Here is a 19,011-nt window from a genome sequence, read left to right on the forward strand (position 1 = left end):
GGATAGTTTTATACCTGAGCAGAGAAACAAAATCACTTTTCTATTCTAAATCGTCCTGGCTTAAGCTCATCATAGGACAGTCTGCTCTTACTACGAAAAAAAACTGGGTTATTTTAAAGCAATCCTCTTCATGGTTCATCTTTGTACTCTCAACTAGCAAGCAGTAGTCTGTTTCTGTGTAGACGTCTAAAATCCTCTACAGGAAATGTCAACTTTAAAATAATAGAGTTGGGCATTTCCCCCTACTCTAAAACTGAAAAAAACATTATTCTAGTGATTGTAGAGGCAGAGAAGGTATTTCAAGATTACATTAACATAACCCAGAGCTACCATCTTCCTTAGCTGGTTCTGGCCTCTGCCGTGGAAAAATACAAATGTTTCACTGCACTGGAGACTTCTGAGATGTCCTTTCTTCACTGACAGTCTTATGTTTCAAGCAAATTTCTCTCCTTGTGATTTCTGACCAACATATACATTTTAAAAGAAGAGATAACATCTACATTTTGCTCCCAAACTGACCATTTCATGTTTCTCTCTCTGTTTTACCAGGAAGTTTTTTCCTAGGGAATAATTTCTTACATGGATATTCCTTCTCTAAAACAATAATTTTTTCCAGTGTACTTTAATCCCTCTTAAATATTACTGATTTTTCTCCAGAAGAATTTCTGTCTATAGACCAGCCTTTGCACTGAGACCAGAGACTATCCTTTTAGCATAACCGAGAAGAAATGGATAATGTTATTCTTCAATACTTTTTCCCCGCAGTCCCTAATACTATTTCATACTCTGAAAATTTCCAAATGTGATATATTGTTGACTTGAAAACAAGGAACACTAAAGGCTGTTCTGAACTACCAGTCAATTCCAAGAGGATGTGCAAGTACACTGTGAAATACTGTGACTTTGCCATAGGGAAATGTCTAGTACCTCTTCTCAGACTTAAAATTTACTCAGACTCAAATTTAAGTTAATTCAAGGATTGCCACTTACAGTGTAATGGCTCTATTCTTTCTCTTAAAAGTAGATTCCAACCTGTGACAGTGCGTTTGCAAGAGCATTCTAAGATTGTGATAAAATAAAAACTGGCACTGGCTTATGAGCTCAGAAATAAATATTTTTTTCAAAACAACCAGCAAAACAAACTAAGGATAAGTGCACTCTTTATTGGCCTGATGTGACAAACTCAGGACGTGTGTGCAACATTTACAGGAAAATCAGAGGATGGTAAAGGGTGAGAGGCCAAAATCATCTGCTATAAACTTTGTATCCATGCAGAGCCTGTAGCATCAGAGGCTGGGGCCTCTATGTGAAATAGCTTTATAAGAATTCTGATGGCTAACTCCTAACAAAATCCTAGATAGTGTTAAATGACAATGCAAGGTACAGGGTATCAGTAAATTATTGATTTTTAGATTCCTCATTGCATGCTCAGTATTCCCACACAACAAGCATGGGAATCCCAGCATGAGCTTCTGTCAGCTGGGAAACTAAGGACACTCAGCATTTAGAGGAGTGCTTGTGATTGGCAGTGTCAAAGAGGAGAACTAATGTTTACTAAGAGAGGAATGGACTTTGTTTATGTTTTGGTTTGGGAAATAAATGGTATTGTCTTCTTCAGAAACAGTGTCGTCTCCCCTGTCATAGATGTCATAGACTGGAAGACCTTTCAGTACTATCACTCTGTGGGCTTGCATCGAGGTGTTTTTGATTGGAAATTAGATTTTCATTGGGAACCAGTGCCAGAGCATGAAGAGAAGGTACGACTGTCTCCCATCAGCCCTATCAGGTAACAGTCCATCAGACAATGTGCCTTGCTCAGCTCAGCAGCAAAACTGAACAGTTTGGGTCATCTTGGGTCATCTTCCAGCTAACAACAGAAAGGTGTGGTTACTTATACATGCTCAATTAATAACTCTTAAGGGATAGGTTTTTTGTTTGTGCTGTTTGTCTTGGCCTTTGGTAATCATTCTAACTAGACTGCAGTTACACTTTCAATGTGACAAATACTTTCCACACATCAACACAAGTAGAGTGCAGCCTGACTAGACAAGGTGTGGGGGGTTGTAGGGAAAGCAAAAGACATGTCATACAGAGTTAAAAAAGATGTCTTAGTCATGATCTGCTTACCTCTTATTTTGAATGTACATGTGTGCAATGTTCCCCACTGTTCTGAATCTTATTTGATAATTCACCTCTTAATTCCCTTCCCCAAACAAATCCTAGAATTACACTCCAGTTGTCCTTTATTTTGGTTAGATAATCAGTCCATTCAAGCTTATATGGAGCAGTATTGAATCATTTTGTAATACTCTCTCTATGGAAATGGTGGAATATTCACTCTCTGTGTAATTCCTTATCCATAAATCAAGGTGCTCACTTCCAAACTATTTTCTTCACAGGAGTCCTGCAGTAGCTGGTGCAGTGGTGGCCATGGATCGACATTACTTCCAAAATACTGGAGCTTATGATTCTGACATGACTATGTGGGGAGCAGAAAACCTGGAACTATCTATTAGGGTAAGGACCTTAATTAAAACATCAAGCTGTGTTAACTATTGCAATTTTAAGGAACCTGAGTGAAAAAGTAAGAAGATATTTGTAAAAACAATGCAGAAAAGTTGGGTTATGGACACTGCAACCTTCCCTGCAGAAATCAATCCCCACACTCCACAGCCTGTCAGGACTATACAAGAGCATGCAGCTGCTGTGAGTTAGGAGCATTATGTCAGAAGAAGGAAGTTTTGCTGGCTATCACTATCTGCCTGAGGCCTGAGTCACTGCTTTTGGCACCCTCTGAAAACTGCCTCTTCTATTCTGGCATGTTAACATGCACCAAAGGGAGAGTAGCTTTATTTCTTTGCCAGCCTGTAGTTGTAATAGCAAATTGTTTATAATAAATCCTTTGCATTGATTTTTGCTGAATACAAAGAGTAACTGATATTGAAATACAATGAAAATTGCAGGCACAAAGGGCATAGTGTTTTTATTGTCCCAGAAAAGATGTGCACCCAGATCTCTCCACTACTCTGCACTGTTTGTGCACAGAAAAGCATAAAAGCATATAAATAGCCATTCTGGGTCAAATCAGAGGTCTGAATGCCCAGTGTCTTCTCTGTGTCTGTGGGGAGCAATGTATGAAGAAGCATATAATAATGCTCCTGCTGTTTCCAGGATTTCCTGAAGCAGAGTCTAGAGTAAAGGAGCTTCTCCCTTTCAGATAGAAGTAATCTAAATAAGGTAATCTCTATTTGTGCTTTCACCTGTGTTTCAGACCTGGCTCTGTGGTGGCTCTGTAGAAATCATCCCATGCTCCCGAGTTGGGCATGTCTATCGAAATCACTTCCCCCCCGCTTTCTCCTATGAAGAGGCCGTTGTGAGGAACAAAATCCGAATAGCAGAGACCTGGCTGGGCTCCTTTAAAGAGAACTTCTACAAGCATGACACAGTGGCTTTCTTAATCAGCAAGGTAAAAACATCTATAGAGATTTGTTTCTGAGGTTTGTGTTGAGATAGGTGAAGGGAGAGGAAAAGGAATGGGGATGTCTGTAAGCCATCAGATGCAGGGGATAATCTTTTTATTAAACCTAACCTTCCAGTGAAAGAGCTGTCAGATCAGGAAGGAGAGAGAGAAATTTGTGCCTAAATTCAGCTTTGTGCTGAAGTTATCAAACCTTATGGAGTATAATCTCTTCTCCAAATGACTCCCCAACAAGCTGTGGTTTGTTTTGTCACTGATAGTACATGGAGGGTTGTGATGCATCTGAAGTGGAAGCCTGCAGCACTGTGTGCTCAAAAGACTCTCCTAGAGGGTTCATTCTCAGTTACTGGTTTTCCTCATATGGTTCCTGAGGATATTCAGTATTATTCACAGGCAAGTGGCAAATTATAGTCTCTCCTGGAAGGGAACATATCTGAGTAGTCTAGTGACAAAAAAGATCTGTTTTTTCCCCCTGAACTGACGTATCCAGAAGTAACTGAACTGAGAAAGTCAGACCTCAACACACCACTATTTGCAAGTTGCATTTTCTTTAGAAGCATGGTGAGGACATCTTACTAGACATTCCTCCAGGAATTTGGGTTCCCAGCAGCCTGTAAGCTAGGGCAGGCTTGCAGGTAGATGTGTGATGTAACCCTGGCAGGCACCTACAGTTGAACCATCTGCAGGTTACACACCATCCAATAACTACAGGAAGGTCACCTGTTTTTTAAGTACAGTCTCCATGGCAGATCAGCAGTGGTCAAGGAACTCTATATCCCTTGTATTACAAACAAGTGGATGTTTGCTTACTGGGAGTCTTGCAGCTGTGGGGAATGTTGCTGTAGTTAATGTTGTTAATAATGTTAATGTTGCTGCAGTTCTCAGGAATTCTCTGGCTCCAGTACCTTTTCTTGTAATCATATTCTTTCTACAAGGCAGTGGACAAACTTGTAAGCAGTTTTGAATGAAAATGTGTCATTTATCTTCCTGTTCATTTAACAATCCCAGGCTTTTAAGGAGAAAAAAATTCACTGAAAGCATTTAGGCAGAGCACAGGTAGGTGCTGTGCAGTTTCCCATTCATATTTGCTGCTGCATTTCATAGAATCAGAGAATGGTTTGGGTTGGAAGGGACCTTAAAGATCGTCTCATTCCAACTCTCCTGCTGTGTGCCAGGATGCCATTTACTAGATCAGGCTGCTCAGGGCCCCATCCAGCATGGCCTTGAGCAGGGATGAGGCCTCAGGGATGATGCCTCATCCCCTTCCAGGGATGAGGCATCTACAGCTTCTCTGGGCAACCTGTGCCAATGCCTCACCATCCTCTGAGTAAAGGAGTTCTTCCCAATAACTAATCTAGACCTGCCCTCTTTGAGTTTAAAACTACTGCTCCTTTTTGTAAGTCCCCTTTAGGTACTGGGAGGCTGCTCTCAATTCTCCCTGAAGCCCTCACTTCTATTCAGTTCCATCAAGTGATCCCCCACTTGCTCTTCCCTTATAGGGTGAGGGACTTCCTTCCCCTTTCCCACTCACTCAGAGGATCAGGGTCTTGAGAGAATGGAGAGCCTGACTGCCAGCAAAGACTGACAAATAGCACTCAGCCTTCTCCATATCAGTCGCCACCAGTTCACTCTTCTTGCTTATCGGCGGGAAGGGGGGATAGACTGTCCTTGTCCTTTCTTTTCTGACCTATGTATTTATAGAATCCCTTCTTGTGATTCTTTGTGTCCCTTGCCAAGTCGTGTTCTAGCTTTGCCTTGGCTTTCCTGACCCCATCCCTACATATTCAAACCATATCCCTGTACCTTCCTCAGGTCACCTGTCCCTGCTTTCACAGTCAGTGCATTTCTTTCTTACTCCTCTATTTGAGGAGCAGATCCTTGCTCAGCCATGCTAGTTTCTGGCCGGCCTTGCTCAATTTCCTAAACACTAGGATAAAGAGCTCTTGCACTATAGGAAAAGTGGCTTTAAAAGACTGCCAGCTCTGGTCAGCACCTCTGCCCTTAAGGACAGTTTCTTAAGGGTTCTTTTTCACCAGCTCCTTAAACAGCTGGAAGTTTGGTCTTGCAAAGTTCAGGGTCTTGACTTTGCTCCTCACCAGGCTCACACTCTTTGAGATCACAAAGTCAAGGGCTTGGTCACTACAGGCCAGGCTGCCACCAATCCTGATGGCTTTAATGAGCTCACCTGCACTGGTGAGCACCAGTAATACCTGTCCTGCATGCTTCAGTCATTCAGGGCTGGCCATCACCCAAGAAAGCAGATCCAGCAGGAGCTGCATTACAGTGGGTAGAGGAACATGACTGTAAATCAGTGTGACTTCTCTCTTGTTGCCTAGCCTGATCTCCTTATGCTCCACCAGTGGATCTGCCTCTCCAGTTAGCCTACTAATTGTAGAGATTGGAACTATTGTGTTTCCTTTTTTACTCTTATTTTCACATATTTTTAAAAGATCTTCCCTCCTTGTCTGTGTTGCAGGTTTGAACTTCACTGGCCAGGAGCTTGTCAATTGATTCACAAAGGTTTATAGCCACTAGACCAAGCCTTTTAAAATGGGCAGCGAGGTCTTTAAGTCATTTAATAATTTCCTGAAGGCTTTTCTTGTCAGCTCAGAAGCAATTTTCTCTACTAAAAACTACAGTCACCAATGATACAGCTTGCTAGCTGTAAGCAGCATGACCTTTTGCCTGAGTTTATTCTAACCAGAATATTTTTACTACTTCTGAGTATGATGCTCCCTCAAATGATCAATTTTATGATCTCTGTGTGCAGCATACCATAACATAAATGGCCCTTTTTGTGTGTTCCTTTCTTTCTCAGCCGATGTTTTAGCCTGTCAGTGCAGCGGGATGTTATTCAAAAAGGCACAGGCAAGCAAGGACATTATTGCCAGTAAGCGGCAAAGGGCCCTGAGGGGATTTATTGTGCTGAAAGGGTGAGCAGAGCCATCTATGGGCCATTATAGAATTCTCCGTGAGTCTTCACCACCCCCATTGCTCACTGCAGAAAACAACCAGTGACCCCCATTTAGGTGGCTTTATAACTCTTCTTAGTTTACTGTCTGAATCACATCTTGCACAGAATGCCTGTGGTGTGAGCATTAAACAGATTAATTAGGCTCTTCCCAGCTCTTTACTACTTCAGCCACCAGCTCTTTTGCTCCTTTTCTTGTGTGGTTTGCATATTGAATTTACAAGCACAGTTTTCTTTCAGATTGGTTTACCGGGACAATGACTTTCTTTACCTTATTTACACCATTTATTCAGCATCAAATGCAGACTGTAACTAGTATGATAAAATGAGATTTACTGCCACTGCCTTCCTCAGCCAAGGCAGGGTCTCATGAGAGACATCTCTTTTTAGGGGAAGCATTTACTTCTCTCTCTCCCTTTTCCAAGAAAACCTCTAGAGGACAGGTTTGTGTGGTGCAGAATTGCTAAGCTTTGTTGTTACACTTATTGAATCTAAGACTGACACTGAAGTATGAGGTTCTCTTTAACATACTGCAACCGTTGAGCTTCGCCTGTGGAGTTAACAAAGTTTGGCAAACAGTGCCATATGGAATGATTGATCCGTGCCTTTAGAGACTGACACCTCACCTTGGATCACCAAGGCCCTTCATTTGTCCTTGTTCTCCATACTGCAAAGTCCTTCTCTTTCTTTTTTATGGATACAGAGAAATAGCTGGTCTGGGGAAAAAGTTATTTATGGGAAATTCTCTGCCTACATTGCCAATTTTAATTTTTGACGAAGAAATCCAGACCAATTTCCTGGAATCCCATCACAAACTGCATTTTTTAAAAAGTAGAAACATGAAGAGGGGAGATCTACTGCTGGCATGAAAGAGGAGAGAAACTTTTAAGGGTTGTTAGATGTTTTTAATATTTGGGCACTTGAGAGATTTAGAAAAGCATTTTGTGTGGTTTTGAAACTGCAGAATTAGACACATAAGTGCCTAGAGGTTTTGAGAACCCCATTAGTCATCTTTAGTGCTAAATACACTCAAATATTCAGCCTGTCAGCCTTTGCAGTACATTTGTCTTTTTTCATAAGAGTTGCTACCAGGAAAGTGGAGAGCTGATATTGTGTCTTTATAATTCAAGAAAATAGAGAAATCATAGGAAAGGTTTTATGTATTTTAGCTGCAGAACACCTTTGTTCATTAGAATTAGTAACTGTCAGATAATAGACAGATAATAGGTGATAGACTTGGGTCTGTCATCTATTTTGGGTTAAATTCTGTTGTCACTTATTCCTTCTGATCATAGACGACTGACAGCATCTGGGTAATTTGGGCTGTTAAAGGCCAGGAAATTGAGTTTTTATCAATGGGAAAAATTCTATATTAAATGGCAATCTAATACAATCCCACTGAATTTCAGTGCAACAACTATCAAACTTGGTCCTGACATTTTAAAATAAAAATATGACAAAGACTGACTTATCTTGCAGTATAATAATAATAATTTTAGAGGACATACTTATTTTCACAATGTATGCCACTTCCAAAACACTTCTGTCACAATGCCAGACTGTGGCTGTTTTAGCACAAAGCTTGAGGAAGGCTAAAGCTGGATCTCCCCCTTTGCATATGTCATAAGAGATACATTTAAGTATCTATAACATTCAGGATAGAAAACGTGGTAGAAATAATTCCTGTGTAGTCATTTCTACTACTAGCATCTCTAACACAAATACACCAATAACCTTGCTGCCCTTTCTCCCTTACTCCATAAAGGCAGAGAAGCCAGACTGCAGCGAGCGCCTTCAGCTACAGAAGAGACTGGGCTGTAGAAATTTCCAGTGGTTTCTCTCAAATGTGTACCCTGAACTCTCCCAACCTGGAGACACACCAAGGTTCTCTGGCAAGGTAAGAGAAAACACACCATAAAGAATGACCTTCTTTTTTGCATTGTTCAAAGACTCCAGTGTCACTTCCATGTTCTGAGTACTCGGTCCAAACAGGCAATGCAACCAGGGTGGGAGGAGAAAGAAAAAGACAAAGAGCTGGCCCAAATTCTCACATAAACATTGAAAACCAGCCAGGAACTGAACCCAGAGTGTCTGACTCAGTTCAGTGTCACAGCTCAGAAGATCCTAACATTAGGTTCTTCAGGTGCCATTAGTAAAGGAAAAGAACGGTGTTGCCTTGTGCAGATGGCAGAAGTGACAGCAGCCAAGATCTCTCTGTGCTGACCCATGTGCACAAAGAGAAAAAAAAGGATTTCTTCAGTCCTGCACTTCCTAAAGGACAGAAGTGATAGCAATAGCAGTTCCCTGGCTGACTGTGTACAGGACAGGGAATGTCTGGTTTTTTTTTTTAAACACATAGTTGATAGTTACAATTAATTAAATATTAATTTATTCCCTGCAGCCTTACTGGAAGGGAGTTTCCCCCGACAAGGCAACAAGGTCTACTAATTAATTCACACTCAGCTATCTTTAGCCAGATTTTACTGTGTCCTTTTACTATTTTATGTGCTCTTTATTTTCAAAGTTAGCTTGAGAAAAGTATAAGAACTGAGTGTGGATCATAGGAATTGTCATGTTTCTTTTCTTTAGGAATATCTTGTGTTTTTTCTGACTACAGTGTCCCACTGAAGTGCAATTTTCCACTAGCATAAACATTTAGATACCTTTCATTTAATTATCATAATAGTTAAACCCAGAAGTGGATCTCTCTAATTTAAACAAAACTCACTGGGTAACTGACCCTTGGTGAAACACTGCCTTTTATATCACATTAGCTTGCAAGATCAATATGCAAGATCAAGTCTGAAACAAAAGAAATAGTGCCTGATTTATGAACAAAATCATATATCATAAAGGGATACAATCACAAAATGTTAGCTGAAGGTATTTTGTTTGTATCCAATTGTGATTTATTTCAGTATAAACCTTTACTTACAGCTTTACAATACTGGTGTTGGCTTCTGTGCAGATTACAGGCCTGGAAGAGCTACTGCAGAAGGGTCTATTGAACTCTCCCCTTGCAGTGACAGTCCCACCCAGGTAAGGTATACTTTGAGTGTATGGGCACTGTCAGAGCTAGGGAGCCATGCAGAATACAGGCACCCCAACATGTAAGGGCTTTTTCACTAGTGTCAACCCAGTATTCCCAGAAGACAGGCACCCCAACATGTAAGGGTATTTCTACTAGTGTCAACCCAGCCCCCAACATGTGAGGGGCTGGGTTGACACTAGTGGAAATACTGGCATGTTCAAAATTAGCATGTGCTAAAGCAACAATGCCCACTCTTCCACAGCTGAGCACCATTCAAAAAATGCCAATATCCACGTGTGTCACTGAGGCAGATACCCACACTTTGCTCCAGAAGACAAAATTAAGGGCTTATTTGTTTAGTACATTTGGTAGTGTCTAGGGAACAGAAAGCTTGTGAGTAAAAAATACATAACAAGTCCAAAATATAGAGGGGGAGGAGGGGATACCTACCAGTGACTAAATCTGAAGATTAATGCCTAAACTGCAGTCTAAGACACTCCCTAGCTGGCATTGGACTAGCTCAGGGTGAGCTGCAGGCACATTTCAAACTGCAGCATGTGAAGACACTGTCAGAAACACCCTTCTGTTCAAATATTTATGAAACTGGAAAATTTTATGACAGGGTGGGTTTATGTCACACATAATCATAGTTCACAAAGCCTTTCCTTAGGTAAATAGTTATGCCAGAATTAGCTAGCAGGGGGAACTGCTTGAGGGGTCAAGGCTGTTGGGTCTCTTAACTCATGTTTGGATTGCATCTTAACAAACATGTACAGGAAACTGTCTTTAGAATTAGCATTTAAAAATGAACTGGGATGTCCATCCATCATTGTTCAAACAAAGCCTTCCTTCCCCAGCACTTTGAATATAACATGAAGGAAATCTTGCTTGGTTCTGCTCCGCTGCTTTGCTTTGATGTCAGACACGGGAAGGTTATCCCTCAAAACTGTACAAAGGAGACAGACAACAGCAACCAGCACTGGGATGTCCAGGAGGTCAGTACTGGCTCTGCCATGGGGGAAAGGCAGCTGATGGTGGCTGTGGGATCACTAGGTGATTTCCAGATTTGTGTGTGAGGAAGGGATGAGGTACCTGAAGAGCAAATTTCACTTCTGTACCTTTTTAACTCAGAAAAAAATAGGATGACTCTTGCCCACTAACACTGTCTATGTAAAAAGCATTTGGTTTAGAAATACAAACAGAAATCCTACCTAAAATCCTGTCTTTGTTTTACCTGTTTGTCTTAGTGGCCTTATTTGAATAGAATCAGAATCAGTGGTTGTGAAAATAAGAGCAGGGCAAATCCTTTCCCATTCCTTTCAGACTGAGGGAGGGTTTGGAAATTCTGACCACTCACAAATGAGAGCCCTTTGTGGAGCTTACAATGGGAAACATTAAATTTTCTCCTGCGTGGTAAGAGAAGACCAAACTTCCTGTTAGAGGAATTCACTGTTTTTCACTGAACTTTACCCAGTAGAACAGGAACTCCTCAACAAGACTGAAAAATGTCATGCACTGGGACAGCCTGGGAAAGTAGCAGTTACTGTAGTTGTAGGGATCCAGCAATCTGGAACAGTCCTACTGTAATTTTGTTTGATTCCTAAGGCAAGCATTGGGCTTTATGAAATGTTGTAGCCTGTAGGCTGGTGCTGATGACAACCCGTAGCCACAGGAAAAAACAGTCGTGGAAGAGAACTCGGTACCTACCACTCATGTTAGCTTCAAAAGGTGAAGGTTAGCTTCATGGTGAACGAATATTCACCATGCTCTGGGAAGAAAGCTAAATCCAGTCATCATGTTTGGAGCATTGCTTAAAAAAATATTTGAACAACCAGTTATTACCGGTGATATATTGTATATAAATTTTCTGTAACATGGCCTGGCTTTTACTGGAAATCCCTTACTTTTGATTTGTTCTTTCTTTCCCTTCTTCTCTCATCTTGTAGAATGGAATGATTGTCCATGTCCTTTCTGGCAAATGCATAGAGGCAGCACAGAGTGAAGATGAGAAGGACTTGTTTCTGTGTGCATGTAACAAGAACGCAAATCAGGTGTGGCAATTTGAGCGCTCCCATGGGCTACGTCAGAGGTGACTGGCAGGTCTCTACAGAGGTCAAGTCTCCAAAGTTGAACATTACTTCTGCTTGGGATTTAAGATGCATTTCCTGCAAGGACAAAAAGATGTTTGTGTTTGCTGTAGCATGCAGGGAAGTCAGGAATTTCTCTTGTTTAAAAGCCTGGCTCTTGGTTAATCCAGCTCTAGCTAAAACCTCTATTTATTCTGTGTAGCAGGGAATAGAGAGATTTTGAGAATCAATAAATTCTCAACTCTGCTATTGCAGAAGACACTTAAATTTGCCCTTTGATGGAAACATGGAAAATTGCCAGACAGCTTGTCTTCAGTATATGCTGTGACTTCTCAGGATACAGGAAAAAAAGTGAGATTCTTGAAACTGTAAGAGGAAGCCAGCTAAACCAGGACAGGAGTTTAGCCTTGTTTTACAGTGCCCTCGACTCATATAAAACAAAGTAGGTTTTGTATGTATGGAAGTAATAGGTGTTTCCACATGCAATGGCAAAAATTTTGTTTTCCAATTAACCTGAGCCAAATTTCTACTCTCTGTGAGATTACACAGAGCATAAATTAACACTTAATTAGGCACTAATTGCTCTAATTGACTTGGACTACTAACAGTCCTCAGTGTTTGGCACACTCTTCCTTAAATCCTTGTCCACAGTCTAATTTGGATGGGAGAATGAGACTGAAATATTAACAACTTTTTTTATTGTTGTTTTAATTATATTTAAGGACAGCTCCTCTGGAAACTTTTGTGGTAGTAGGAGGGTAACAACTTCTCTGCTTATTTAGGAATAGAAAGAATTGGCAGCATCCATTTGCTCTTGTAAAGCCATGGGATGAGCTTACTATTATTATTATTATTACTATTATTATTATTATTACAGTAACAGAAGTGCTGGCTGAAAACAGCAAGTGAAGGGAAACAGCCAGTTTCAACAGTGGCTACCTAGGAAGAAAATACTGATTTGCTTCCGTTTGCTTGCAGCCTGAGTTAAGTCTTTCAAGCTGTCAGTTTTAGCCAAGAAAATTGTATAGATTCTTGCTGTCGTGAGGCTTCAAGATGATCATGAAAAGACCAAATTTTCTAAAGAAGCTTCTTCTGTAGAGCCTGCATTGCTGCTGACCTGCTGTCTTTCAAAGGAGTGAATGAGAGATAAGGTTAAATAACAAGAATGGACTCACACAGTATTAACTTAGCCAAGGAAACTTTCAATTCAGTATCTCATTAGGGTACTTTCCTTTTTGAAGATAAAGTCAATGATGACACTTCCCAAGAGCCTGCTAAGAAAGAAGAACAAAGATTTGGGAGTCTTCCCACATCAACACCACATCTGATTTATAGTATAAATCAATCATAATCCTATGTACATATTAAAGGGGAAGGGCGTCTTTAATGAAACTCACTTAGGTTTTGCATTATTTTCAAGAGACAGAAAATTGTGGGATTTTTTTTTAAATGTACAGCACATTGTTTAAACTTCAGAGAAAGGAAGGAGTAACAGATTATTCTTCTTAGAGCTTTCCAGTTACCTGGTCTCAGTAAATCATAATAAATTGGTATCAAGCATATAAAATTGGTTACAACAGAGGACACAAAGAGTTTACTCTGTTGTGTTGTCCGAAACATCTCCCAGAGTCTAACTCTCTGTCTACTTTGAGTGCTAAAAATTCCACACTGTGTTCAGGCATCACTCCAATCATCTTGATTACCACTTATACTTTCTTTGATAGCATCAGAATCTATTACTATTTCTGCTGTGTCATTTAAAATTTCCTGTGACATTCTGGAAAATGCTTTAATTTTCAGCTAAGATGATGATAGCAACCTCTTCCAGAACACAAGTGATACCTGACCATTGCCCAAATCTAGGGTGAGAAAAAAGAATTTTTTAAATTGCATAAATGCTGAGTAAAATGCTGTTTTAATGACATGTGATGCCTTGATTTTAAATTGTGACTAGGTTTTTAAATTATGTATTATTTATTATATTTTGGACACTACACTGGGAATATAATTCCTTCAGAATTTAGGTAAATGTTAAAAAATGCGTATACAAATGTGGTAATTGACCACAAGTGATATTTATCACAAAGAAAAATGAAAAGATTTTTGGTTTAGAGAGGAAATGTTTGGAATTTGAGAGACATGGACATCTTCATTTATACTACTTTTTAATATAGTGTTAAAAACCTAGAAAAGAAGGTTTGCTGTAGATATATGTACCATAGAAAAATATGTTACCTAATACTTCTTCAAAAAATAAAATTAAAATCTATGGTGCAGTACCATTTGGGGAATAATTGTTAATGCATTTGTTTCACTTAGTAACAGAGTAAATGTGTGTTTGGTTTCCAAGGGAACTAAATTCCAGAGCACAGGCCAGAAGAGGACATGGATTGTGGAGCACACTTCCCTTTAATATAAATATAACTTAGTACACACAAATTAAAAAAAAAACAAAGGGAAAATATCTATCCCTGATTTTCCTACTTTCCTTCCTATGTGGCTTTAAATGGATTGGTTGCTTGTACCAGCACTGTTTCCTCATTGCGGTCATTTAGACTTTGCCCCTGTGGTTACATCCATCAGCTAAACTCTTCTCATGGAACTGGGCTCAACAAGGAATGGTGGCTAAGCATGCTGGTATGTTTTTCTCATTTTTACCCATCTTTCATGCAATACTAGCACACAATGATGCTTTGAGCGCCACAAAACATAGAATTACTTTCAGTTATCTATTTAGACATGGTCAACATTTCAGGTTCCACTAATTCCTGTGACAGGAGAGAAATGCAAGGACAAAATGTTTAATGCAAGAATGAAGCAGTTTAAACTTTGAAAGCTTCCAAAGCCTCAGGCAAGAGCAAAGGAATTCCAGCATAACACAAATAAATACCTTATAATGTAACTCCACCTGTTTCTTTGAATTTCACAATCCAGGCACAGTGCTTTGAGCCAAACCCACCCATGAAGCTGAGCTAAAAGGTCAGATTCAAGAACAGGTCACCTTTTGGTTGACAGCACTTACTAAACAACCTAGTTTATTCCTCTCCCAGCTCATGGAGAGGAAAGAAAGACTTTGGAAAGAAAGTGGAAGAAAAGAAAGACTTGAAATGCTATTCAGAGTACTTTTAAAGCACGTCCCAGTTGATGCAGTTGATGTTGGCTGTAGGCCGGGGTTTGTCCTGTTAGGTGAGGTACCATCACTGGCACAGAGAAACAATGGCAGCATTCCTGTCCATCTGTTAACCTGAAGTCTAAATGGGGACAGAAGGTTTATCAACCTTCATACTAAATCCTGTAGCACAGAAATCTTGAGGGTATCTCTCAGTCCACCTGTAAGTGATTCCAGGTGCTGCCTTGAAGATGTTCATTGAGCTGTAATACTGCTGATTGAAATGCAATAGCTTCCATTTCTGCTATCCCCAGGAAAGAATGGAGCTACTTTCAGGAGTCCTAGATAAGAACAGTAACAGCCTAGGTTTCCATAACAGCTGGAAGGTAACATGTGAGTGAGAGCTTTCAGACTCTGACTTTGTATCTCATTTTATCTCAAGCAGTTTGATTCAAACTGCAAACATATTGGAAGAGAGTAAAAAAGGAGTGTTTTGCAAATGGCTAACATGTTTTTAAGCTCATGTTTTCAAGCTATGCAAACTGCACGTGTCTGCCCTGAATAAAGTGTATCAGTGCAAAGAGAAACATATTTTCATTTCCTTCATTGTGTCATGATTTGTTAATGCCTTGTTTTCCTCATGCTGCAGCAGAGCTGGTCTGCAAAAAACCCGGTCAGAAAGCATCCAGGGGCAATACCCTCATTCAGCCATTACCTGACAGTCTTACAGAAATGTTGAGGAGGACTTGCCCCTGTCAGCATCTAGAGGGGGTTTGATTTTGCAGACCTTTGCCATAATTCATTGGTTTAATTGGAAAGGTCTGAATAAGTACTCCAAACACAGAGTTCCTGGAAAGCGTGAACTTCGGCACACCGTTCAGGCAGCTCACAGCTGCTTATTCACCAGGTGCTTTGGAAGGATGTTTTGGAAAAACTATCTGGCTACATGACTTGAGATAGCAGCCATGGTGGTTTTGCTATCTTTCTAGATGCTAATTTTTTAATTTTTTTTTTAATTAGCTATCACTCTTGGGGATGATTATGCTTTAAACACATGGAACAGGATTCACCTCTGTTAACTGGGGCCACCTGAACAGTAGTCACAACTAAGGCAGTTGTCTAAGTTTCTTCTACTGGTGAGCAGAGTACATTTCCAGAGGTAATCAATGGCAAATATTTAACCAATATGGGTAAATTACTATCTAGAAATGCTTGCTTTCTCTACTGATTAGAGAGGGTTTCTTGATAATTAATTTAGATGTCATGTATAAATTTTATACTGCAGTTAAGTGGAAGGAAAATAATCCCAAAGGGTACCCAGGCTAAATCCCTTCCAGAAGCCCAACCCCGGTGCCCAGCTCTTCCAAGATTCCCCCAACATCTGACTTTAGGCACAAAGATGACAGCCAAGAACAAACTTGCTACCATCTGCAGTTTCCTCAAATGAGTTAAATCCAACGGCACACTTTTCCAAGACAGCTTCTTTGTTCACAGACTGAGAGACCCCATTATGTAGGATGCTGTGTTAAAGGATGATCTAGTCCCAAAGGAATAAGAATTTAAATTTTCAGAAGTGTCTCTATAATATTTTGAAGATGTTAACTCTAATTTTAATAATAACTCTTCTATATCTTTCTGCTGAGTAGGCTGGAAGTCTGGAGCAGAATTTTCAGTAAACAGAACAGATACAGGTGCCACAATTGTTTGCAAGGTTCTTCTTAGCTTGAACCTAAGTTACAGACAGACCAGCCTGAGGGCTGAATGCATTACTCAGTTTCTAAGTAGATGCACAATGACCTTTCTTAGAGTCCATGACCTTTGGTAATACTATTGTGATATTTATTTACACCAATGCTAATTTTGTGTTACAAATTGAGAAAAAGGTGAAAGTAATTAACTTTTTGAAAATTTGCATATTATAAAAATACTAAATATACTTTTAAATAACTAATCTATTTTGTACAATTACTCAAAAGACTGCTTCTGCATTTATTAGTCCTTCAGTCTTACAGACTGCTAACAAATAATCTAATAATGTCACTTACATTTACAGGCCTAAATGAGCCAGAAAGGATTACATCCTTTAGTACTGTATTTTTCATGGTATTTTTTATTCACTTCTTATTATGCTATTAGGTGAAAACTGGGTTTTTTTACAGTCTCTTTTCTATCATTTACTGTAATAATTACACAAAAAATTTAATTGCAGCTCCGAAAGAAAATCAGCTGGTACTTTGATGTATCAGGAGTTCAAGATGGACAACATCAGACATTTATACTTGAGTACATGCCCTTGGGAGGCTGCTTGGGAGATATATCACCCTTTATACATCTAGTTTGGGATTACTGAACAAACCAAAAGTGGTCAAAAGCTATAGTATAGCCAAATCAAAATGTTGGATAAAAACATGTCCTACAGAGACAACAGGTCATTGCATTTGTGTCGTCTTCTTTTGTTTTCCCTCTTATTAGCACACACTTTGCCTGCTTAGAAATCAGGAGCCAAGGAGTAAGCAGTGTTTAATAATCAAAATATCAAGTGGGCAGACTCATAGAATTCATCATGTCAATTAAAAAGTAAGCCTTGCAATAAATTTCACATTGGACATGTCTTGTAAACCCTTGGCTTTCAGTTGTCTTACCTAGTTTGTGCACATGTCATACTTATCAAAAACTTATCATCTGTGATGCCAAGAGCTGCCTTCACTTACAAATCAGTCAACAAACCACAGAGCCTGGAAGACCACTTAGTCTGGCTGAGCACCGATGCTCCCTGAGCCCATGCAGTCCAGCTGATGGATCCATGGCTGCCACAGCAAGCCCCCAGATGGCGGCAAGAGCCACTTCTTTAGGGCAGTTTGCTGTTGATTCCTTTGCTTGCAGAAGCAAAGGAAACATTAATTTCCTAGTGCAGCAACCCGTGGTCAGTCTGTGGTGTCTGCACAGATTCGCACACGCACGAGCCCAGGAACAGAGCCCGGTGCTGACGCTGAGGAAATAACTTTGAGTTGTGCGGTTTCAGCTCCAGCTCCTGGAACAACCTTTTGTGTGCAGCCTGTGACAGAACTCTTAAGATTCTCTAGTGCCAAGAACAACTCTTAAATCAGCGATGAGAGGAAAGGGTGAAACAAAATAGGTCTTGACACTGGAAAAGAACTCGACAAGCAAAAGAACAATGAGACCATAATTTGCTAATTGCAAGAAGATGTCCGCATTTTCTATAAAATATACAATTTTGGCAGTTTCATTCAAGATTAGATGTAACATGATGCTCAGACTTGGCAGACAGTGGTGATTCCATTTTGAGGAGTTTCCAAGGTTTCTGAATTTGCTTTCAGTGAGACCCATGATTTCCTTTGCTTTCTGGAACAGAGCTGGGATGCTCACACAGGCAGTGACGAGGGAGGTCCCCAGGCCCGGCTGCCCATGGCAAGGTGCTGGGCTCTGCTTCCTTGTTGCCCATCATAAGAAACAACCTTTTCCTCTGGGCTGTCTTGCTTTCAATATGCTGGCAAATTTTGATGAAATATTGTTTTCCTGGATTTTGACTGCTAGCTCTTGTGAACGTGTCTACAACAATTACATGCCAGCAAAAACTGCAGACTCAGCAAAATGAGGATGATTTTTAACAGAAAGAATATAGAGGCAAATGGGAAGAGGAGAATTTAATTTCAGTGCCCAAGTACTTCTATCCATTTCTTTCTATGGCACTGGAGGACTGCAGAACAACCCAGCTGGGCTACTACAATAAGAGAAGCCTCAGGTTTATGTTGCTAGTACTGGTTCCTAATTACATGCCTGACAGGGAAAGGCTTTTTTACAGTTTCATGTGTAGAACTTAACTTATTTGCTTCCTAAAGTGGGAGCAGGTAAAATGAGAATGAGGATGGCTTATGAAATGACTGTGAAACTCAGAGGCAGAATTGAACCAGATACATAAACAATTGAAAATCTCTGATTGGAGTTCAAAGTTAGGCCACTTCATTTATCAGCAAATGTTGCTGTGTTTAGTAGCAATTAATTACAGAAAGGGGTTTGAAGGTTGTGATGTAATTTTTTTAAAAACCTAAGTCTTTATTCTCAGACCTAGACCACTGTAATGGTGTCAGATTTCATGTGGTTCATGTTGATGTTGTGTTGATTTAAATAAAGTTACAGCTATTGGCAGAAACAGCTTACATAAGAATGTCCATTTTCAAACATCCCTCATATTTACTTTGAATTAGCAACTGTGTTAGAGTGAAAAGCATGAAAACATGAATCAAATGGCAAGAAGCCTAAAAAAAAGGGAGATGTAGAAGTCTATGAACATGGTGTGCTATCTGAAAGACTACA

At 40.0% G+C, this 19,011-nt stretch overlaps 1 protein-coding gene across 2 annotated transcripts in view; it reads left to right on the forward strand.

Moving 5' to 3' along the window:
* The window catches only part of GALNT15 (polypeptide N-acetylgalactosaminyltransferase 15), a 30,077-nt gene extending 14,810 nt beyond the window's left edge, over positions 1–15,267 (forward strand). For both annotated transcript variants that reach the window (XM_018909568.3, XM_009086098.4), the window contains exons 5-11: positions 1,619–1,786; positions 2,400–2,517; positions 3,272–3,466; positions 8,215–8,346; positions 9,387–9,488; positions 10,338–10,475; positions 11,427–15,267. In XM_018909568.3, coding sequence (XP_018765113.1) covers positions 1,619–1,786; positions 2,400–2,517; positions 3,272–3,466; positions 8,215–8,346; positions 9,387–9,488; positions 10,338–10,475; positions 11,427–11,573 — 1,000 coding nt within the window. In that variant the 3' untranslated portion in view covers positions 11,574–15,267. The remainder of the gene's footprint in view (positions 1–1,618; positions 1,787–2,399; positions 2,518–3,271; positions 3,467–8,214; positions 8,347–9,386; positions 9,489–10,337; positions 10,476–11,426) is intronic.
* The last annotated feature ends 3,744 nt before the right edge of the window (positions 15,268–19,011 follow it).

This window comes from Serinus canaria, chromosome 2, assembly GCF_022539315.1.
Source record: "Serinus canaria isolate serCan28SL12 chromosome 2, serCan2020, whole genome shotgun sequence".
Classification (NCBI taxonomy): domain Eukaryota; kingdom Metazoa; phylum Chordata; class Aves; order Passeriformes; family Fringillidae; genus Serinus; species Serinus canaria.